The sequence below is a fragment of the Podarcis melisellensis genome, assembly GCF_964234715.1.
Source record: "Podarcis melisellensis genome assembly, chromosome: 1".
Lineage (NCBI taxonomy): Eukaryota > Metazoa > Chordata > Lepidosauria > Squamata > Lacertidae > Podarcis > Podarcis melisellensis.
In genome coordinates this window covers 43,804,935-43,829,153 of record NC_138528.1, presented here as the reverse complement: position 1 = coordinate 43,829,153, position 24,219 = coordinate 43,804,935, and the positions used below count along the sequence as shown (strand labels likewise).

Genomic DNA, 24,219 nt, shown 5'->3' with positions numbered 1-24,219 from the left:
CTATTTCTTGTTCATTTACAGGCCCTTGTGCGTAGAGTTTCCTAAAGAAGCTTTGAAAACAATTACTTATCTCATTTGGCTTGTGGATGATTTTCCCATCTACTTCCAGGCATGTCACAGTGTTCAGTTTTTGTCTCTTTTTTAATTGCCATGACAGAAGTTTCCCACATTTGTCTGCTGACTCAAAGGTCTTTTGTCTCATTTGCTTTATTTTCCACTCTATCTCTTGATTCATCAGTTCCATATATTGCATCTGATAGTATTTTATTTCTCTCAAAATTTCTTGGGACTTTGGTTTAGATCTCAGTTTCTTTTCTCCTTCTTTCATTTTCTCAAAAAATTTTTCTTTCTTCTCATTTTGTTTTTTCCTCTTTATGGAATTCTGCTGAATTAGGAAACCCCGCATCACGGCCTTGCTAGCGTCCCAAATTGTTCTTTTCTCCACATCTGTTCTCAGGTTTATCTCAAAGTAATCTTTTAATGTTTTTTGGGCCTTCTTATAAATCTCTTCATCTCTAAATAGGGTGTCATTCATTTTCCATCTAAAGGATCCAGTTGTTGTTAGTTTCATCTCCATCTTTACCGCATTATGGTCGGAGCAGGTTTTTGGGCAGATTTCTGTTTTTTTCACTCTTGGCGCCAGGCTACTAGTTACCCAAATTTGGTCAATTCTTGTCCATGTCATTTTTGCTTCAGAGAAAAAAGTTCCCTCTCTCTCAAGAGGGTTCCTTGTTCTCCAAATGTCAATCAGGTCCATAGTTTCAGTCATTTCAAAAAATGTCTTTGGTAATCTCCCTTCTTTAGAAATCACCTGTCTCTGCGCTTTGTCCATATTTGTAGAAACAACTCCATTCATATCTCCCATCATTACAATTTTATAGTCGAGAAAATCCATTAAAGTCTCATGCAACTTCTTGAAAAATTCAGCCTTCCCTTCATTTGGTGCATAAATTCCTACTATCAAAACTTTTTCTCCTTGAATTTGAATTTCAATTGCCAGGTACCTTCCTTGTTCATCCTTAAATATCATTTTTGGATCTAGTTTTTCTTTTGCATAAATCACCACACCTCTTTTTTTAACTTTGTCTGATGAGATAAATTCCTGTCTCAATCTTTTATTTATCAAAAGTTTCCTGTGTATCCTGGCGATGTGTGTTTCTTGCAGACATATTATATCTAATTGTTCTTTCTTTAAAATATGGAAAACTTGGCGTCTTTTTCGGGGAAGGTTCAAACCGTTGCAGTTCCAGCTCAGAAGTTGCAGAGACATTTTGATCTTAAGTACCTATTCCTCCGACTGCTCCAAGTTTTTGTTCTTCCTCTGTTGGTATTGAGGGGAGTCCGAATGATAAGTTTGCAATGTCCGTTATTTCTTCTCCTCCTCATATATTAATTGATGTTTGCATCCATCATATATTAATTGATTAACTGATGCATTGTTTGCATCCATCATATATCCATCATATATTAAAAGGGCAATTCACCAAAGGCTTGGTTAAAGAGGAATGTTTTTGCCCTACGCCACAAGGTTTATAATGAAGGTGCCAGGGTGCTTAAGAGGCTTCTTTGATCTCTTAAAAAAACTGCTTTCCTGTACAAAGGGAATTCATTTTTTCTATCTTCAAGCACTATTACTCTTGTGCTAAGGGGCAACATCTAATGATAATAATGTGTTGATTCCTTTAATAATAACATATTATTAAATATAATGTGGTTTGGCCTGAAATGCTTAATTAGTTTAAGCCTGTGGAGAACTGTTAAATGGGTGATTTATGATAGCTTTCTAAAACAAAACAAAACAAAACATGTTCCATCATAAGGAAACAAACATATTGTGCTTAGTCATCATTTCTTCTTAATATGAATTTCACCTGCCTCTGAGAGAAATAGGACAACAGGAACAAAACATGGTTTTTATATCCTATATATGTCCTACTGACTTAGCTCTGACTTGTGAGGTCAAAAGCAGCAAGGGGAAAAAACGCTATCAGGAAGGAATGTTGTAGATTGTCCATTCATTAGACTTTGTCAGATGGGTGGCACAACAACAACAACAACAGAGCCACGCTGTCCTATAATAACTATATTATTTTCTTCAGGCACTTTGAAAAGTGGCAAGTGATTATTTAGGAATAATTTACTAATTAACTACAAAATAACTCTTCACTTCTTGCCTGTTTTCTAAGCTCCTCAAAGCTTAGAAATCTGCCACAGCACTAGCAAATAAGCTTTTTGGGTGCTGTGTATCTATGGCTTTGTGCCACTGACATACCAAATTGACTGAAAATATTACTGTGGGATCCTTTTTGCTACTCCTAAAGCTTCCACTGTTTGTAGATGAAATAAGTGTTATATAACTTTGCCATGTGACAATGGGTGGGTAAAAAACAGAGACAACTCACATATACTGAATCCTAAAGGCTACATCCAGCTTATTGGTCCAGCTGATTAGCATGTAATGTCAAACCATGATTTAGCAATGCAAGGATGAACTGCAGCGAACCACAGGCTGCTGTGACTCTTTTTCCTCCTCTTTTTGCTAGTCAGAGCCTCCACCTAAAAGGCTACAGGAAGTCATGGAATCCTTCAAACAGGAGACATGACCTTTCCCACATCTACAATGGAGTTTAACTGCCTTGACTTTTGAGCCACAGGTTATTTGCTAGGCTTCCAGGATAACTCTATAACCCCCAATGGACAACAAGAAAGATATGTAAGCCAGAAAAAATATGCATGACCCTATGATATACAACCACCGATACAAGTGAAATATGTATTTCCACATATAATATGCAACAGTGCATACAAGTAACCAGGGACAATGAAGTCCAATTCTTTCACAGTGCTTATGCAATATAATAGATTTTTATGATATAAAAATTAAAATGGAGGAGCACAGAGAAGGGATACAATGAAGAAGTGACTTGGTTTCCATGTATTCTCTTGTAAACACTGTGTGATCATGACAATGGTAAACATTAAAGTTAAGGATTTAATGTGGCCTAATAATGCATCTTACATTGACTCTTTTTAAAACAGTTAGCCAGTCTGATTGCTATGTGAGCTTGTACCTGCCAACAGCTTCATTTGAAAGACCTCGGACCAAGACTGTTAAGGACTGTAAGGATCCAGTATGGAATGAAACCTTCCACTTCAGGATACAGACACGGGTCAAAGTAAGGCACAAAGTCAACGATTAATAATTTGTCTGAGCTCCTCAGCCATATTTAGAATACTGTTTTGCTAAGTTGTTACCTACAAAGGACCCACCAAAATCATTGCTTATTTGGGTACAGAGGATGAGATGGTTGTTAGTTATTAACCTTAAATCTATTAGCAGCTATTAGTCATGACAGGTGGAATAGAATGTCCCAAATGCTCTTTTTTTCAGGGTGTATGCTGGCACCTTACCTCACATAACCTACCCTAGCTGAGCCAGGGTTGGGCCCTTATGCCAGCATATTTCTGGCAGAGCCAGGAACCTGTTCCCTGAGCTGGAAATTCACCACATCCCAGCAGATCTAGGATTAGGACTGTGCTCTTAGACTTTCAAGTTGCCACAAGACACACTGTTGCTTCAACTGTTGCTATGTTAGTATACACTGGGTACTACTGCAGCTATATGTTACTTCAAGATGTAAGCCATTGTTTGAGTAAGAATAACTAACTGACTCAGATTTAGAAGATAGTTTATGCCACTTTTCTCTGTTTCATGTCGACATACCTTCCGGTGCCTTTTCTGTCTTCCTTTCTAATGTATGGAAAGAATGGGCTGATCCATTCTTTTTTCTAGTTGTTTGGGCTTTGTGGTCCAGAAGCAAGCCTTGATGACTGTCAAGGCTCTGGGAAAGCTCTACTCTCCTGACTGCAGCAAGAGCATAGAAAACAAGGAGAGTCCCTTTTTATTCAATCCTAAGAGACAAAAGAATACAACACGTCTTAACATGGCATTGCTCCAAACTGGGCTCCTCCTCCCACATTTCTAACAACAACAACAGCCCCCCTTACGGTAGCTGTTTGTAGCCAAAAGTCTCTGATTCTGTTGTTCCTACACCCTTAATGAACACCGAGTTCTGGGAGAAGAGGGGTCAGAAATACTCTCCAGTGACAATGGGTCAGCTGGCTGCCCTGTCACAATTCCCCCCTCTTCTTCTAACATCTTCCAACTCCTTTGTTTGTCTATCTCCGCACTGTGACCTTCCTCAGACTCCTCAAAGCTCTGCTGTAAATCAAGGCTGCCTCCCTCTTCTTCTGCAGTGTCAGGAGAAGGGTGTGTGTGTTCCCCACCAGCCTCCTCCTCCATCTCACCCTCTTGAGTTCTATCCCTGAATATGACTAACTTTGCTTCCCTTCTCAGAATGTTTTGGAGATGATGGTTCACGATGAAGACCACTGCCTCATGGATAAGAATCTCTGCACTGTTCTCTTTGATGTTTCCAAGATCCAGCTTGGAGAAAGAGTTTGCCTCACATTTCCATTGGATCCAAAAGTAAGAAGGTAGAACCAAAGGCTGCTGGGAGGGCATTATTAACAGGTGGAATCACCTTGAATAAAAAACATACCATACAGTGGTACCTCGGGTTAAGTACTTAATTCATTCCGGAGGTCCGTTCTTAACCTGAAACTGTTCTTAACCTGAAGCACCACTTTAGCTAATGGGGCCTCCTGCTGCTGCCGCGCCGCCAGAGCATAATTTCTGTTCTCATCCTGAAGCAAAGTTCTTAACCTGAAGCACTATTTCTGGGTTAATGGAGTCTGTTACCTGAAGCGTATGTAACCTGAAGCGTATATAACCCGAGGTACCACTGTATAGTATAGTAGGGGAAAGGGCATACGAGAATATTTAACAAAGAAAAAAAGGCACTATGTTATGGGAAATTGCTTGCAAAAATGTGTATATCAGGAGAAATGCAAACAAATGTGTATGATATGGAAACTGATATGGAAATGAGATGAACTGAAATGTGAAACAGAGAGAAACTGAAATGGAGAGGTTTGTCCACCCTTCCCAATTGATCCATTCAGCAATGGGATTTATCATACTTACATATGGACCGTTTCTTTCAGTTAACAGTTGAGGAAAACATTATCTCAAACCAAAACAATGTAATTATCCTTTTACAGATTCCAGAAACACTGAAGGTAGAGTTTAGCCGGGAGAGCATGTAAGTACATCCCAAACAATGCAATATATTTAAGAATATATAACACTAGAAAATAAACTTCGGAACTGTGTTGCATATCAAATCAGATGGACCTGGAGCTCAAGTTTCTTGTGATCTGGCAAAACATTGCCAAAGGGTAACTATCAGATAAATGTATTTTTTTCTAGTCTTCTTGTAATTAGATTACATGATTTGGGCTATGTTGAGTCAATTACATTAACATGGAATGTCAAACTAGCAACTAGAAACGTAAATTTCCATTACCAAAGACCAGATATGACATGTCAAATATATTTATTTTGTTTTGCAGCCCAGTTCCTGATGAGCATATTGTTACTAATGGCGTATTAGTGGTAATCTTATTTTTTTTTAATGATTTCTCTTTTTACAAAAGCGATATTTAAATCATATCTGTTATGGGTATATGATTGTGGTATCTCGCTGCAGTTCCAAAAGTTCTTGCTTCTAATATCATTCGGCCACACATTTCGGGGTGGGGTGGAGGTGGGATTTCTGGGTCAGAAGGCTAGTGTGGGGAGGCAAAGTGTTCCTTACAGAGATTTTATTTTAAAAGAATATTCAGTGAACATGGCACATTAGAAACCTGCAAGCTATGTGGTCACTTATTTCTACGGAGATAGTCCAATCAGCAGCCTGGGAAATTAGCAAGGCCAGCAATATGTTGGGTGCATGGCGCACAGGATGAATTCTAAACGAGGTCTAAAGCATGCGCCTCTCAGTGAAACTCCGAGTTTGATGTAACACAGGACAGTTACGAAAGATGTAGCTTCAGTGAACTGCCCCAAGTTCTTCCAATGAAGGGCGGTATATGAAAATGAATGAATGAAAGAATGAATGAATAGTTTAACACAGCCAGCGTGATGATAAAGATTAGATTAATTACTCACCCTTCACTGAAGCTAATAATCTTTGGGATGTGAGTAGGGAATCAGATGCAAAAGAGCAGTGCCGGATTTACGTACAAGCTAAACAAGCTATAGATTAGGGCCCCACTCTTTTGGGGGCCCCCAAAAAAATTAAAGGAAAAAAATACTGGATGTACATTTCCAAAATATAAGATAAAGAACAAATAAAATAAAAGCTACATTCAACACAGTGTTTTGTGTTGTGTAGGCACTATGATGTAAATAATGGGTCCTGCCTCCTAGCCCACTCCCTAAAATATCACTGGTTTGCTGATTTGTATATATAGGGTGCCTACAGTCTGCATGGACTGATTGCATGGCAACATGTGCAAATGGCTTTAGATACTTATTAGGTCCATAAATTACCATATAGCATATATTCAACACAAAAAACAGCGATAATTTGTTGTTGACAAAGGACAGCTGGACATATAAAGGGTCCCATTACCTTCAGTAGCTTAGGACCTCATTAAACCTAAATCTGGCCCTGTAAAAGAGAATAGAGCTCCTACATAGGTAATAGAAGTGTGAAAGAGGAGATTTCAGAAAGGCATGCAAGTTACGCCTGCAGAAATTCCCTCCTCCACACAACTTTCTAAGGTGGAAGTGGCTAGACATGTGGGAAGAAATAGATGTGGTTACTGCAGATAGGAAACAGCATCATGAAACCATGACACATCATCATGAATAAAAACAATAATATATGATCATATTAAACCCTAAAATATAATAAAGGATTCAAAATCTGTCCTGTACATGCTCATGAAGCAAACCCAGTCTCTGATTCATCTGAAAATTAAGTCCTATAACTATCAGATTGTGGGATGTGGGTGGCGCTGTGGGTTAAATCACAGAGCCTACGGTTTGCCGATCAGAAGGTTGGTGGTTCGAATCCCTGCGACAGGGTGAGCTCCCGTTGCTCGGTCTCTGCTCCTGTCAACCTAGCAGTTTGAAAGCACGTTAAAGTGCAAGTAGATAAATAGGTACTGCTCTGGTGGGAAGGTAAATGGCGTTTCTGTGCGCTGCTCTGGTTTGCCAGAGGCGGCTTAGTCATGCTGGCCACATGACCTGGAAGCTGTCTGTGGACAAACACCGGCTCCCTTGGCCAGGAAAGTGAGATGAGTGCCGCAATCCCAGAGTTCTTCACTACTGGACCTAACAGTCAGGGGTACCTAACTATCAGATGAACCCTGGGACCTTTGCGTGAAGGATGGGTAATAAATAATAATAAAATATCCGTGACCATTTCAAATATATACTTGAAGGTAATAAAACCACCGATATTCTATTTTATTAAATTCTAGTCATTAAATTTTATTAAATACGGTGATTAAAAGTAGATTCATATATTGAAGCATCTGTTTATTATGGTCAGTGACCAGTAGAGTCTCTCTCATATATATAAGACTTTGGCTGAAAGGGATGAGATGTTACGAAGCACACTTACCTGCATGCTCTCCTCCTGGTAACATCTTCTACTACAAAACATATGACATTATATCTGATCTCTTGGCCCACACAAGTAGTAGCTAATAAAACTGACTGGGGTTGTGGATAGAACACCATAATGATGTCATGCTACCTGTTTTATATTAGCAGATGTCACTGTGGGGAGAGGAAGGAGAGACATGGGCCTATATGAGACAGAAGAAGGATCCCTGGTGTGTTGAGTCTCTGGGTCAAAATTATGCAGCCAGGTTCTGTGCATGTGTACCAAGAAATATGCACTTATGATAATTACTCAAAAGTAAGGCCCACTGTATTCAGGGGTAAGCGTGCTTAGGACTGCAGCTGTAATTTATGGTTAAGATGATTTCTAGAAGCTTGGTCAATTCTTTTCACATTTGGGCAAGAGGACTAAGCCATTTCACAACAAAATACCATCGAATGAGTTCATCATGTATGTCTCTTGTGGCTTAGCAGTCACTATGTTTATGCACATTTATGTTGATGTCATGCATTTACAACTGGCAAACAGCTCTGGCACCATCACAGGGATGATGAACCTTTTTTCAGTCGAGGGCTGCCTTCTCCAGAGCTTTCCAAACTTTTCATCTTGGTGACACACTTTTTAGACATGCATCATTTCTCAACACAGTAATTCAGTTTTACTAGCAAACCGAAGGGTGACGAACCGCTTTCCAGCCCTGGGAGCAGCGTGGGGAGCGTTTGTGTGACACACCTACATCAACACAATAACGTGTAGTGTGTAATCCGTCAGGGCCTCCTAGTTTCAGCTCCCCCCCTTCCCCCTCTGCCCACCATTTTGGGCTCTCCCATACTCCCATGAAATGGACTGAGGGCCATATGCCAACCCCTATTCTATAACTTATTGGCATATTCCAGGCTTGTTCTAAAGGACCTGTTACATCACAGCTACGTCGTGACCAGTAAGGTTTTACCTTATGCTCTTTTATTTCCCTTTCTCTTCTTATAGTCTCGTGAAATTTCCTGCTTGGGTGTACAGGTGAATGGAGGGACAGCAATGAAGAAGAAACAAGGAGGTTAATATGTACCTTTATGTATAGCTTTAAATAGATTTACAGTTAATGGTTTCAAAGGTTTTATCATTAAAACCCTTTACTTGCTCATTAAAAGTCTCATTGCTGGACCTTTGCAAACAAACACTTTGGTTATTTTGCTATTTTAATGTTGTTGTTGTTTAGTCGTTTAGACATGTCTGACTCTTTGTGACCCCATGGACCAGAGCATGCCAGGCACTCCTGTCTTCCACTGCCTCCCACAGTTTGGTCAAAACTATTTTAATATGATGTGCTAATTTGCTTCCACTATAGTGTCTAATCAAATAATACTTATTTTGAACACAAATGTAAGTGCAAGCCCGAATGGGGGGAAAAAATCAAAGCTGATTTAAATGATCAAGTGTATACTAAGACATATTGATGTAGTATCTTTTACATAGTAAGTAAATGAATGATTATCATAATCTATAGGTCTCAATGCATTTAAGGTGGTGTTCCCTTTGAAAACTGCATTTAAACTAAAGCATGGAATACATCTGGGCAATATTGCTCAGTTGCAATTAGCACTTCATCTTATTATGCCTGTTCTATATCAGCCACACTATTTCCCAGTACATTTCCAGGCCCAGCCCAAGTTTACTGAAGGGTGGGATTAAAAAAAAAATCAGTAATCTTTATTGGCACCTTAGCAGAATTAATTATCTTATGAAATCATAATTTCATTGCCAACAGCATATGTGCGAAAGATTAACGGTGGAATTGAATGTTCTGATTGATGTTGGCATGCACATCTTCTCGGCTTGGCTCCTGATCCCCAGAGTTCTGGCACTTGTCCCACACACACCAGTGTCAAGAACTGAGCTTCAGAAAACTGAGCAAATGTGGCAGCAAACTATAGAGCTGTGAACCTACCACTAGAGCAGGGTTGGCTGGTGGCCATTAGGAGTGGTAGGGCGGAAGGCAGAGAGGCCAACAGGAGGTGAGCCAGAGCCAAGGACAGGTGAAGCCCATTAATTTTACTTTTGTCCCCATCCTCCTCCCACTTGAGTTCTATAAGAGTAAAACTGAGACTGAGGAAGAAGCTGGCAGGCAGTGTTACCCTCTGAACTAGTTGTAGGTAAGAAGGCAGGCAAGTAGTGGCTGGCTGAAGGCAGACTAAGGTTGGTAGGGCAATGCCCCATTTGCCCTAATCCAGTGGCCCATCTAGTTCTCAAAATGGCCAACCAGATGCCTATGGGAAGCCTCCAAGCAAGACCTTCCTGTGATTCCCAGCAACTGATATTCAGAAGCATACTGCCTCCAACATATAGCCATAGCAGCCCATTCTTTATTCTTTCATGGATTTATCTAAACTTCTTAAAGTTTTGTCAGAAGGTAGGCAGGTGATCTTGGAGGAATCAAGACTGCAGTCAGAGGGGCAGTGCCCTATAATGGAGGTGGGCTAGTGGTAGTTGCGTGTCGAGGTCCCCAAGCCACCCCCCAATAACTCACACATCACACATCAATTTTGGTTTGGGTTTTTGGCACGATTTTGGCCACAACTTTATTTAAATACATCCAAGTGAGTGGTTTCTTAGGCATTGGTTCCGACTATCTGTCCTTGCCCAGGGGACAGAACTGGACTTCCAGATTCCAGTGGAAGCCAGTGCAGGAAACAAATTTTGGGGAGAAAATGAAGCTGGGCCTCAGTCCCCCACTTCTCACCCTCATGCTCCTGGTGGCTAGCACGGCCCAAGTCCAATGCCAGGGACAAGGACGAAAAGAATGGCAAGCCCCTGGATTCCTTTAACGGAATTTCCTTTCCACACCACCATTGGAGGGGTAGGCACTTACCCCTCCACCAACCAATCTGAACCAATGCCTAACCTCCAACCTTACAAGTTGTGACGATTTGCTACGCAGTAGGCAAAACCAAATGGCACCAGCCAATCAGCCAAATGGACAAATTCCTACCAGGCCCCTGCCTCAAAGCAGATGACCCCATGACAGGCATAGCAAGGTCAAGCGAACAACCCCCCCCCCCCAATACAGGGAGGGTGGGCGGGTGATCCGGTTCAAGCAGCCAAGAGAACGCTCAAAGTTGGGTGACCAGTATTTAAAACCTCTGACCCCTCCTTCAAAATTGGCAACAAGCAATTCTCCCCAGCGACCCGATTAACCAATACACTGCCTGGGTCCCTCCACAAATCCGCCCAGCAACAATGGGGTGGCTTGTATCCCCCACCACAACACGCGCTCTCTGCTGGGGAGAACACGTTTTACATACCTACACATCTGGAAGGGAGAGTGAGGTCACCTGAGAATGGCACTGACACCAGTAAGATTAGTTTGGACCAGGAGTCACCAAAATGGGGCTCTCCAGATGTTGGATTGAAGCTCATGTCAATACTCATCCGGCATGGCCATCAGTCAGAGGAGATGGGAGTTGTAGTCCAGCAACATTTTGAAGGCAGCACGTTGGCTACCCTTTTGCTAGAATCTTTGTTTGCTTTTTTTAGGGGAATTTATACATGCTCATGAACTGAATAAAGCTATGTTGTGACAATTACATCAGGGTTCTTAATGTCCTTTGTAGAGCAAAACTTCACATTCACTGTGAAGGGATCCTATGAAGAGAGCCAGGACTTTACGTTCGGCTCTGAGCTGTGCCCTGCTGATCCTCTTGTGTTTCACTGCATCAAGAATATGGACTCTGCACTGGATATTGAACCAGCAAAGAAACCACGCTCTGTACGTTTTTAAATCATCTCTTCAATTTAAAAAGCAATGTAAAGCTACCTCCACTGTATAAAATGCTTTCATTTTACATCAAAATACTGAGGAGGCTACACTTTCTCAAGACATATATATGGTCTGGAGAAAGTGTGTGAGCATAATTTTAATTTTTCTTCTTTCTCTTTTAGTGTACTCCTGGTGAAAGCAATGATACAAATAAAAGACTTTGCTTCACTTTGCCTCTTGATTCACTTAGAATGGAAAAAGAAGTGACCATAGGCAAGGTAAGTATTGTTTCATAGTGGGAGAGGAAAATCGGGGAGGAAATATATTTATTTATTTTAGTATATGTGCTGCCAAAGCGAGCACTATATTCATTTATTTATTAACAAAATTCATACACCACTTGATTGTGAAAAAAAAAATCCTCCAAGTGGTTCTTCTATTTACAAATAGAAGATGAATAGCAGAAGATTAGTAAGCCAGCAACTATGTACTATCCATCAGTGGTCCCCCCCCCCAATTTTTTTTATTAATTTTATAAAAACAAACAATACAAACAAATTCTTGTCTTATCCTTATTTTTTCTAAACATTGTTAAGTGAGCTTCCCCAAGTCCCCCTGTCTGATTTTCATTTTACCTCATCTTTAGCAGTTTACATATATCATAATTTTTAACCATTTTTTAAATCACACTTACTTAAAATCTACACATATTATCCTTTGCAAATAATACTATTCTAAAATGCACTATCTTCTACTTCTAACCCTACAGCCTATATCCACTTCCAAAGCTATTATAAGATTTAAATGTCAACATATTTTTTCAAATATTCTTTAAACTTCTTCCAATCTTCTTCTCTCTGGTCCCGGAGTCTCACAGTCAGTTTGGCAAGTTCCATATAGTCTATCGTCTTCATCTGCCATTCTTCGATAGTTGGTACATCTTGTTTCTTCCAAGTCTTCCCTGATAATCTTCTCGCAGCTGCTGTGGCATACAGAAAAAAAGTAACATCCTTTTTGGGGGTTTCACCCCCCTCTATCCATCACAGTGTTAAGGGGCTTCAGTTAATGTAGCAGGACCATAGAATCTATAATTCCATGATACCACAGGAAGCTGCCTCATCCCATGCCAGAGCCATGGATCTGTCTAGCTCAGCATCGTCTATGCCAGTATTCCCCAATCTGTTGCCCCATCCAGATGTTGTGGACAACTCCCTTCAGCCCCAGCCAGCATGGCCAATAGGCAGGGTGAATGGGAATTGTAGTACAAAACATCTGGAGAGCATCAGGGTGAGGAAAGCTGATTGACTGGCAGCAGCTCTCCAGAATTGGGATCTTTCCCAGTCTTACCTAGAGAGCCAGGGACTTTTTCTGTGCAAAGTACCTGCTGTACCTCTGATCTTAACAACTTGGTAAGGATAATTCTATGCAAAAATGTAGAGAAACTGGAATGGGCAGGACAAATTTGTTGATTGTTCAGTGTCTGGAAGTACAAAATCTGGGACACAGAAGGTACAACATTTAGGTATGGGGAAATTGCACCCAACATGGTCCTGCTAGAAATTATGTGGGCAGGATAATGATGATGATGATGATACAGAAAGGAACTGTGCCACTGCTGCATTTGTATGATTCCTTCACACACATTGCCAAAAAGCCATGGGAATAAATGAAGGGAAGCAGCTCACACAGCACCACCAGTAAGTGTGCAAGGGAGAACCTGTGGCACTTCAATTCAATTGGACTCCAATTCACATCCGCCAGCATGAAAAAAAATAGGAATTGGAGCCCAGCAACTTAAGAGTTTCTCAGCTAATGACACCTGCTTTTTCAAACTTGAAGAAGTGATTCATACATTTTGCCTATCATGCTTGTGAATAGGCTGACTGCAGTCAATGGAGAACTTAGCTCCTTTAAGAGTTGTGTAGAACAAAGGGCTTCAAGGAGCAAAACCTTTTCTCATATTTGGATGACAGACTACATGTGTTTATGTAACCTCATTCACACAACTATTAAAGGTCCAGTTGTTGTTGCTACTTGTGGATTAAATTCTGGTGGAGCTCGCTCGCCCTCCCCCCCCTCTCTCTCTCTCTCTCTTACACTCACACACACTAGTGATTTCTAAAAGTTGCATGGATTGTTCTGCAGCTCCTAGTATTACTTCATGGACTTCACCAGTATTTTGTCTAAAGGGCTAGATCAGGAGTCGGCAACGTGCGGCCCATGAGCCAGAAGCGGCCTGTGGAGGCCATTTAACTGGCCCACGAGCCACCCCAGAACTGAGCCGCCTGCTCAGCGAGTCCCAGTGTGCTGTGCTAAACTGGCGCAGTGAGGTGCAGGGACTCTCTTCCGCGGCTCCGGAAATCTCTTCTGCACATGCCCAGATGCCAGAAATCGCTTCTGCACAGGCACAATTTCCGGCGCCACAGACATGCACAGACACGATTTCTATTACTACTACTATCCATACTCCACCTATTTGACTGGGTTGCCCCAGCCACTCTGGGTGACTTCCAACATTTATAAAAACATAATAAGATATTAAACATTAAAAACTTCCCTTTACTGGGCTGTCTCCAGATGTCTTCTAAAGGTTGTGTAGTTGCTTATCTCCTTGGCTTAGGGGTCACATAACTCCATACCCTCTAATATTTCTCTGATGAAAATAGGGATGTTCTGAGGAAAAGCGGGACATTCCAGGATCAAATACAAGGCCCCATTTTGCTAGCCCTAAATGGAGGTATGTGTGATGTGTGGCTGCTGCCTGCTTTCCTCTGGGGATACCAGGCAGTATGTCATACTACCAAACAGTATGTCATGTTATGGCAGGTTACTGACAGCATTCCATCTTTTCTCTCTCTCTAGGACAAAACAGTTGATCTATGTGTGGACGTGAAAGAATGGTAACACGATAGTGTTAATTTTACCCAACTCTGCCTACTTGACTTCTATTTACTATCTGAAATATATATCTAAATAATTAGAGGATTATAGTACATTGAGGGGGGCTCCTAGGATTTGGCCAGATTTGGTACATGAAGTATTTACATGAAACTAGTAAATGCTAGCTGCGGGGGATAATATAGGGAATGAAGTTTAACTCTCCCTCTGCCAAGGTCCTGAAGCTGCTATTGGCCTCTAAGAGGGGTCAATGGAAGCTTTCCTTGAAATGGAAACATTTGCTTTGGATACATGTTTTTTTGTTGAGACTGTGGCTCTTCATAAGAAAATGATAACAAATGGAGGGTGGGGAGGATGCAGTGCACTGATGCTTTCTTTGTTCTGCTCTGGCCTACGTGCAAGGCTGAAAAACCTGGATGTGCGTTTGGGGTATGAACTATGTATGGATGAACAAACAGTTATACAGAAACGGAAGAAGTTTGTTGCAGCTGCCCTGGAAAGGGCTCTCGGCTTAAAGAAGGGCTTACAAGATCATGAGGTACGTAGGACAAAATTTTGCTAAATAAATATTTGGTATGAAGGATTTGGCCTCTCTCTCTTTTTTTTACCAAAAGATGCTTCGTAGGCACAGTTTGACTGTGTTTTTTTAATTTGTGTGACTGTTTTCAGCAAATAAAACAAACAAATAAATAAATAAAATACAGCAAATCCATATTTACGGGATACAGTAAAGGCTGAATTCACCATAAAGGGATGTATTTGAACACGTATGAACACAGGATGGAATCCGGTTGCTGCTCTGTATGCTGTTGCTCCTCCAAACAGATTTTCAGAGAGCACTGGGAGCTGCAGGTGAGAGGGGAAATTGGTCAAACTTTCCTCCCACTATCAGTAGACACAATGGCAGACTTTGGCACACATACCCCCCTGCCTCTTGCACAGGGTATCATTGTGGTGCCCCAGCAGTGTGGCACCAAGTGTGGCTGAACTGGTGTGCTACCCTAAAACCGCCTCAGGTAGACATGTTCCACTGGGGAAACCCTTTGTCTGCCCATAGCTTGGTACGGTCTGCTTTGAGTGACAGTGGTTTTCCCAAGTCCCTGGCATTACGTTGGTCTCAATGAACTCCCACTCCAATGGAGATGCTTGGGATTGAATTGTGGACCTTATGCAAATGTGTGCAAAACTCAGACCTGCGGGTATAGGGCAGGGTATACAAATTAAACAAACAAACAAAATGTACCGCTGATCTATAATGCCTCCCCATGAGAGACAAGCAGAAGATATAGGAGCAGGGTGTAGTTGGTTGTCTGTGGTTGGCTGCAGTGGTGTTTGTTTGCATTTGCGAGGGGAGAGGGCTTGTTGAATCAGATAAGCCAGATTGATTCATATGCTGCCAGTGGATTGTTGCTGTTGTCTTGTTGGACTATGTTTGTGATAAAGGGGAACCATACTGGGGTGAAGACACCCTCTTCTGTTTGTCCCCGTGTCAGTTTCAGTTGGTTAGCTTTTATAGTAAGGCCGCTTCCCATACAATTTGATACCATTGGTCCATGTTTACTCCTGACAGGTCTCTCCAGTGTCTGGCTATGAGGTTTCTGGCTGCTGAGAGTAGGTGGGTTATAAGCTCTGTATAATGTGAGTGGTCATTATGATCTTGGAAGATGTTCAGTAGGGCCAGTTCTGGCGTGAGTTCTAATGCCTGTTTAGTTATTTTGCATATTTCTTGTAGAAGTGCTGTCCAGAAGGGTTGGGTTTTAGGGCATTTCCACCACATGTGGAGGTATGTACCTATAGATGTGCAGCCTCTCCAACATCTTGGTGAGTTTCCTGGTCGTATCAGTGCCAGTTTCCATGGTGTTAAGTACCACCCGTAGGTGAGTTTCAGAGTGAGTTTCCTTCTTCTGGCTGATGTGGACTTAAAGGGAGGTTTAGATCACATTCTAGTCCATAGTGTGGGGTTTATTTCATAGCCTATGTCATGCTCCTATTGTTTTTTGATTGCATCAAAGGGGTTTGTGGGATTTTGGAGCAGTATGTTGTATATTGTGGATAGTATCCCTTTGCTGTGTCCCTTTGCTGTCAGGAGAAGGTTTTTGAAGATGGTCAAGGACCTAGTGTAGTTTATTCTGCCACTTATGGAGTTAGGTTGGGGGAATCCAGATTGGGAGGGTTTGGAATAAGGGTTAAGGTTAGATTTGGGAGCGTGATCATTTTGATCATGGGTATTTTGTCTATGAGGGTGAATTTGGTGTTGTTCCATTTCCTCAAGCCTCTGTTGATATGTCATCACAGGGACTTATAATTGTTGAGGTATAGTTTGTTGAGGTTTCTGGTTATTTGAACTGCTAGGTACCTGAATTTGGTGCGGCAGAGTTTTATCTTTGTGGTGTTGGTGAATCGCTTTTGGGTATGCAGCGGTATGTGGGTGTTGAAGCACATAGCCTCAGATTTTATAAAGTTTACTTGTAGGCCTGACACCATTGTGAATGTGTTGAGTTCTTTAGTTAGGGTGGTTGTTGTGTTTATAGGGCCTGGTGTTGTGACCATCAGGTGGTCTGTGAAGAGCCCTAGTTTGTAGGTTTTACCTTTTATTTCCATACCCTCGATATCTGGGACTGCTCAGAGTTGGATTGCTAGACGTTCAAGGGCCAAGATGAATAGGAAGGGAGACAGTGGGCATCCTTGTTTTGTTCCTCTTTGGATTGCTGTGCTATTGGAGTCCATATTGTTAATTCTGCATTTTGCTGAGGCTTGGGGATAAATTTGTTTGAGGGTTTGTAGGAAGTTGGGGCCAAATTTCATGTTAGTTAATACTGCTAATAAATATTGCCATTCTTTTTTTTTTTAAATTGGGTTTTATAAACAAGAATAATGTTATACAAACAAGTATACCAAGTTTTCTCATGTCATTTGTATATCACAAAAATAGCATAATAAATGTGGAAAAAATATCTACAATGTATGTTTTATTATTAGTGGTCAATTGACAGGTTATTGGTTCATGAAATGGTTTAAACAATAGGAAGGAAGGAAGGAAGGAAGGAAGGAAGGAAGGAAGGAAGGAAGGAAGGAAGGAAGGAAGGAAGGAAGGAAGGAAGATATTTCCATTCTAAGCAATCAAAGGCTTTAAAGATGTGCCATTGGAGCTGCCGGTCCTCAGGAGCTCCACGCGGTTGTGGCGTTTGCTATCTTGCCTTGCCGGAACTCTCCCAAGGTTCTATTTATTAATCTTACTATCCTTATTGTGAAACAGAGAGGAAGTTGGTCTAGCAGGCAGCGACAGAGCATGTCTCCATGCCGCCCTGTGTGTGTCTGTGCCCTGCATTGGGGGTGGAGTGAGGAGCGGGGGATGAATGGAGCCCATCACACCCACCCAGATCCTACCGCCGCTGGAGTGACACCAGGCCCGAGTGGCATGATTGTTGCACCCTCCTTGCACTGCCCTCCCCGGATCCGAACCTTGCTTCCTTCAGAGGATGTAGAACTGACTTCAATATCAAAATCATATTAAGAGTGACTTCAGCATTCTGTTTAGAAAGGAAGAACAGGGGCTGTGAGGACCTCATCATATTATCCCCATGTATTAGTTTTAATCATTGGTTTCTTAATGCACCTGTAATGGTTATATGGGGTTGCTCGTGTGTAAGTTGCCGCCACTCCTGGCTAGGTAGCCTGGTTAAACCTTTCCTGGCTGGCCAGCCCTTCACTTCGTGGCTGTTCAGTCGCTAGCAGAATCCGTCAGTGGGTGTTTCTTGAATTTCTTCCAGCAAAGAAATTCTTTGACACCAAGTCTACGCCTACTTTCCCTGCGCGGAAGTCTTCTGCGCAGGGTGGGTGTGGGTAGCGGAGGACCTGTGCTCTCCCCGCTGGTCTCCAGCGAAGAGTCCTGGAGCCCTCTATCCGATTCCCCCATCCGCCCCCCTTTATCCCTGGTGTTACGTTGATTTCCTTCCCCAGCCGAAAAGTCCCCTCTCTCCCTGCTTGGCCCTTCTCCGGCATCACTTGGGAGCCCTGCCTCCACTCCTGGCTCCGATGTCAGTTCCCTGACATCCACCTCCCCCCCAGGACCCCCTCCACCCCCGGCCCGACCTTTTGACCCAACTTCGTCCCTTTCCTCGGCCGACGATGCGGGGAATCACCGGAAGGAGCTGTCGCCATCCCCTGAGGATTCAAACTCCGCCTCCCACCCGCTCCGATCCCTTCCCGCGGGGTGGCCCTCCCAGTCCGATTCCTCTTCCTCTGACGCCTCTCCTCCCTCCTCTTCAGAGGCAGGAAAACCCACAAAATCCTCTTCATCATCTGTGGTTCCAAATTGCTCCTCCAAGAATCCTGCTAATGGTTTAGGTTTATCTGGGAACAGGCTGTGGAACTCCTCCACTAGCCTCCGCTGGAACCCACGTGTTTTCTGACTCGGGTTCTCCCTCCCAAGCTACCAAGTACTCCACCTGGCGCCCTCGCCACCTTGAATCGAGTATTTTCATGGCTTGGTTGTGGTGTTCCCTCTCCTCTACCTGCGGGTGTGTGGTGACTTCTCCCTCTCGCCCCGGGAATTCCCGCCCCTCCCTGTACGGTGAGAGCAGGGAACTATGGAACACCGGGTGTATTTTCATGCTGTCAGGCAACTTGAGCTTGAATGCCACGGGGTTCACCTGCTGTGTTACCTCAAAAGGTCCCAGCCGCCCTGGCCGCAACTTCTTACCCCCTCCCTTAAAAGGTAACCCTTGGGTTGACAACCACACCCGATCTCCCACCCGTATGGTCTCCCCTTCCCGACGGTGCTTGTCTGCCTGCCTCTTGTAAATTTCCTTGGCCCATTCCAAGTTCATCTTAAGTTGCCGGTGCAAGGCCTCCATTTCTTCCACAAACTGCTCTACCGCAGGTATGCTCCACCCTTCCTCCCCCCTCCCCGGGAAGGCCCTGGGGTGACACCCATAATTGGCCATGAATGGGCTCATTCCCGTGGACACATGTTCAGCGTTATTGTACGCAAATTCGGCCAGCGCTAGTTTCTCTACCCAATCGTTTTGTCTCTCGCTGATGTAGCAACGTAGGTATTGCTGGAGTATACTGTTCGCTCTTTCTGCTTGCCTGTTGGTTTCCGGGTGTCTTGCCGTCGAGAAGCCAACCTCGACCTGTAGCAAGCCCATGAGCTTCCTCCAGAACCAGGAAGTAAATTGTTTCCGGCGATCCGAGATTACCCTCGAGGGAGCCCCATGCAGCCTGAAGATGTGATCTACAAACAACCTGGCTGTTTCCTCTGCCGTTACCACATGTGAGCAAGCTATGAAATGGCACATTTTTGTTAGCAGATCGACTACTACCATGACTGCTGTCTTCCCCCTTGATTTGGGCAAATCTGTCATAAAATCTATGGATACCACCTCCCAGGGTCTTCCCGGCGTGGGTAAGGGTTCCAGTAACCCTGCGGGCGCAGCCCTCTCGCCCTTTGCCCTCTGGCAGCGGTCGCACCCCCGTACATATTCCCGTACATCTTCCCTTACCCTTGGCCACCAGAACTGCCTGGTGACAAGCAACATGGTTTTGTGTTGACCAAAATGTCCCGCTGTTGGGTTGTCGTGGAGTTGTTTGAGTACCCTTCCCCTCAAGGTCTCCCCCGGTACGTACAGCACTCCCTTGTAGTACAGTACCCCTTCCTTTTCCTCAAACCCTCCCTGGTTTTCCCTTCCGTTCTGGAGTTCCCTGATTTTTGTTTGAGCGAATTCGTCGTTTCTAGTAAGCCCGGCTAGTTCTCGTTTCCCAACCAACACTCCCCCACACACCCATCGGTTCTTGGGGAACACGTGTCTGACTTCCGGCGGTCCCTCTCCTTCCATGTACTCCGGCTTCCAGGAGAGAGCATCTGCTCTTACGTTCTCCTCCCCCTGCACGTACCGGATCTCGAAGAAAAACTTGGAGAACTCCTGTGCCCATCGAATCTGTCTCTGGTTGAGTACTCGCACAGTCCTCCAGTATTCCAAGTTCTTGTGATCCGTACACACCTGGATCTTGTGCTGCGCCCCTATTAGCAGATGTCTCCATCGTCGAAATGCTGCATAAATTGCAAGCAGTTCGCGGTCATACACCGTGTAGTTTTGCTCCGACTTGCTCAGCTTCCTCGAGAAAAAGGCGCATGGCCTCCAGCTCTGCTGGGGCCCCGGCTGCAACAGTACTGCTCCGATGGCCCGGTCTGATGCATCGGTTTCCAGCCTCAATGGCTTCTGCAGATCCACGTGCAGGAGCTGCTCTTCCGAAGCGAACGCCTTCTTCAGCCTTTCGAAGGATTGCTGGGCACTTTCTGTCCAGACGAACTTCTTTTTGCTACTGAGACAATCTGTGATGGGCGCTGTCAAGTGGGCGAAGTTCCTGATGAACTTCTGGTAGAAGTTGCTGAACCCTAGGAACCTCTGCACGTCCTTCTGGGTTTTGGGGGTCTTCCACTCCAGCACCACCTGCACCTTGCTGGGGTCCATAGCTAGGCCCCTGTCTGACAACTTGTACCCCAGAAACTCGACTTCTCTGGCGTGAAATTGGCATTTTTCCAGCTTGACCCACAACTGGTCTTCTGCAGTCTCTTTAGCACTTCTCTGACGTCTCTGACATGTTGCTTCTCATTGTCCAAATAGATTAAGACGTCGTCCAAAAAGGCTACGCAGTTATTGTACAGTAGGGACCCCAACACGTGGTGCATGAAAGCTTGAAAACAGGCGGAGCCCGACTGTAATCCAAATGGTATAACTAAGTACTCAAAGGCCCCCAGGGGGGTGAACATGGTGGTTTTCCATTCATCCCCCTCCCTCATTCTAATCAGGTTGTATGCTCCCCTGAGGTCCAGCTTGGTAAAAATTCCCCCCTGCCTCACCCGTGTTCAAATGTCGTCAATCCTGGGCATTGGGAAGGTCACGGGTTCTGATACAAGGTTCAAGGCCCTGAAATCTACGACTAATCTAGGCTGATTAGTATCCTTTTTGTCCACAAAAAACACGAGACTGCCCGCCACCGCCTTTGATTCTCTTATGAAACCTCTTTTCAGGTTCTTGTCAATAAATTCCCGCAACTCCTGCATTTCCCGGTCAGACATGGCATACAGTTTACCCGCCGTCAGCAGAGCCACATGCTATTCTAAATCTCGGTTCCTCTCCACCAGATTTTGCACTCCAGCTGCCTGCTCCGTGGCGCCTGCTCCTCCGGTTTGGCTCATGGTGCTGCCTGCCTGTCGCTGTGCACAAGCAACGTCAGGGACTGACGGATTGTTCTAATGGTTATATGGGGTTGCTCGTGCGTAGGTTGCCGCCACTCCTGGCTAGGTAGCCTGGTTAAACCTTTCCTGGCTGGCCAGCCCTTCACTTCGTGGCTGTTCAGTCGCTAGCAGAATCCGTCAGTGGGCATCTCTTGAATTTCTTCCAGCAAAGGAATTCTTTGATGCCAAAAGGAATTCTTTTGATTCTTTGACGTCTACTTTCCCTGCGCGGAAGTCTTCTGCGCAGGGTGGGTGTGGGTAGCGGAGGACCTGTGCCTTTCCCGCTGGTCTCCAGTGAAGAGTCCTGGAGCCCTCTCTCCGATTCCCCCATCCGCCCCCCTTTATCCCTGGTGTTATGCTGATTTCCTTCCCCAGCTGCTGAGTCCCCTCTCTCCCTGCTTGGCCCTTCTCCGGCATCGCTTGGGAGCCCTGCCTCCACTCCTGGCTCCGATGTCAGTTCCCTGACATCCCCCTTACATTTGATTATTAAAAAATGTTTCATGTTTGAACAGGTGCCAGTGGTGGCTGTCATGACAACAGGAGGAGGTGCCAGGGCATTCACAGCTTTACATGGCAACCTGTATGGTCTTCAAAAATTGAATCTCTTAGATTGTATTTCATACATCACTGGATCATCTGGCTCCACATGGTAAGGATGGTGCAATGACAAGTTCCCTTTTGACATTTCTATGGTCCATACTTCAGTGACTAAACAGTGGTCCATATATGGCTGCCCAGAAACTTTTCTGTGAAGGGGAACATGGAGAATAGCCGGTGTGCTGTTAGAAACTTACCAGACTTGAAAGTAAGTAAAGTGGTGGTAAAAGCTCACAACACAGGCTTTGCCTATAAATCCTCTGTTGGGTGTCCCCCCTTTTTTCTTTTCTGTAGAATAGCTTCTAAAGCAGGCATAGGCAAACTCAGCCCTCCAGATGTTTTAGGACTACAACTCCCATCATCCCTGACCACTGGTCCTGCTAGCTAGGGATGATGGGAGTTGTATTCCCAAAACATCTGGAGGGCTGAGTTTGCCTTTGCCTGCTCTAGAGGGCAGTGCACCATCAGGTGACCAACCAGCTACTGCAGGCAACTGAAATAAAACGTCCATTGCTGTTAAAATGTTTGAAATTTTGCAGACAAATAATTTCATAATTCAGTAGAACTTTTACTGTGATACTGAATAACTAATACTGAAGAAAGGCAGTTTCTTCCTGTGCTCGTAATGCTTGTAGATTGTGCTGCATTTATATCAACATAACACCAAGGAAGGAAATAAGCAACTTAACGTGCTGTATAAGGAACATATCAGGCATTCAGAAACTCAGAGAATAAAGTGCTGGACAGGGTAGGGAATGGAGGGAGGGAGTGGAGGGGGAAAGCGAGGTAAGCTTATACATTAAAGGTAAAGGTAAAGGGACCCCTGACCATTAGGTCCCGTCATGGCCGACTCTGGGGTTGTGGTCTCATCTCGCTTTATTGGCTGAGAGAGCCGGCCTACAGCTTCCAGGTCATGTGGCCAGCATGACTAAGCAGCTTCTGGCGAACCAGAGCAGCGCACGGAAACACCGTTTACCTTCCCGCTGGAGCGGTACCTATTTATCTACTTGCACTTTGACGTGCTTTCGAACTGCTAGGTTGGCAGGAGCAGGACCGAGCAACGGGAACTCACCCCATTGCGGGGATTTGAACCGCCGACCTCTGATTGACATGTCCTAGTCTCTGTGGTTTAACCCACAGCGCCACCCGCATCCCTAAGCTGATACATTACTAGAGCACAAAATGAATTATTAGTCATGAGAGGCAATGAAATTATTGATATATATTATCTGTTTCAGGAATGGGGAACCTGTGACCCTTAAGATGCTATTGGACTCCAACTCCCATAAGCCCCAGGCATTCTGGCCAGCTGTCAGGATTGGAGTCAGTGTCAATCTAGCAACACCTCTGGGCCACTGGTTCCCCACTTCTGGTCTATTTGCTTCCTGCACACTCACCCATGATGCTAAAACTCTGATTAAGGAGGAGAAAAAACATGCGCAATGTATTAGATTAGGAAATGAGCCTTGTTTAGATGTGATAAACTGACATGCTGGTTAATATGTGGGAATTTCTTGTTCATCAAGGGAGCTAATTGGTTGTCCTTGGGCATTCTCTTATCTTTTATGTCATTTATCTTTTCTCCAAACAGGGTGGAGGTGAGGCTGAATCCCTGATCTAGGCTCGTAAGAGAAAGGGTGGGATTCAAATATAAATCATTCAGATATAAATACTGTTGTGGTTTTTGTTTTTGTGAGGGGGCAGGCGGTGGTTAACTATATGGTGCCTGAATTTCTTATAATTCCTGGATCCAGCAATGGAGAGCTCAATTGTTGAATTAGCCAGACAAAGTACTGCCTAAGCATGGCCATTATTCTGACAAAGGAAGTGGCCTTGTACCAGAGGGCAAATGAGTAGCTTGCCTCCCTCACCTGCCTGGTAGTGAGAAAGACAAAAACCAGTGTTTGTGAGTGAGCTGATCTTTGAACATATATCCTAGATATACCACAGTCTCTGCTGCCCCTCATTCCAAGGAAACCGAACTCTGCGTAAGCGCCTGAAATCCCTGTAATTTTGCACTATTCTGAGACAAGGGTGCCTGTATGATATATGGTTTATTTACATATATATGCAACCTGAGCCTACAATGGAGGGGCTCACAGCATTAACACCTCAGAAGGTCTTTTCTTCTCCCATAGTCACAGCATTGGATTCTGTCAGTCTCTCACACTCTCTGGCTTCTGCCTGCT

The 24,219-nt window shown here is 44.0% G+C and overlaps 1 protein-coding gene and 1 long non-coding RNA gene across 8 annotated transcripts in view; one reads left to right on the top strand and one right to left on the bottom strand.

Moving 5' to 3' along the window:
* LOC309358136 overlaps window positions 1–24,219 on the bottom strand; it is a 322,055-nt gene that overhangs the window by 116,396 nt on the left and 181,440 nt on the right. The gene's annotated exons all lie outside the window — the stretch shown is intronic.
* The window catches only part of LOC309357633 (cytosolic phospholipase A2 epsilon-like), a 64,494-nt gene that overhangs the window by 23,711 nt on the left and 16,564 nt on the right, over window positions 1–24,219 (top strand). For 5 of the 7 annotated variants that reach the window (XM_081889968.1, XM_081889966.1, XM_081889970.1 and 2 more), the window contains 10 exons: window positions 3,040–3,176; window positions 4,358–4,489; window positions 5,125–5,165; window positions 5,476–5,518; window positions 8,529–8,595; window positions 11,150–11,304; window positions 11,478–11,573; window positions 14,158–14,195; window positions 14,596–14,731; window positions 21,946–22,082. In XM_081889968.1, the coding sequence (XP_081746094.1) occupies window positions 3,040–3,176; window positions 4,358–4,489; window positions 5,125–5,165; window positions 5,476–5,518; window positions 8,529–8,595; window positions 11,150–11,304; window positions 11,478–11,573; window positions 14,158–14,195; window positions 14,596–14,731; window positions 21,946–22,082 (982 nt within the window). The other 2 variants (XM_081889972.1, XM_081889971.1) reach the window with 2 other exon arrangements.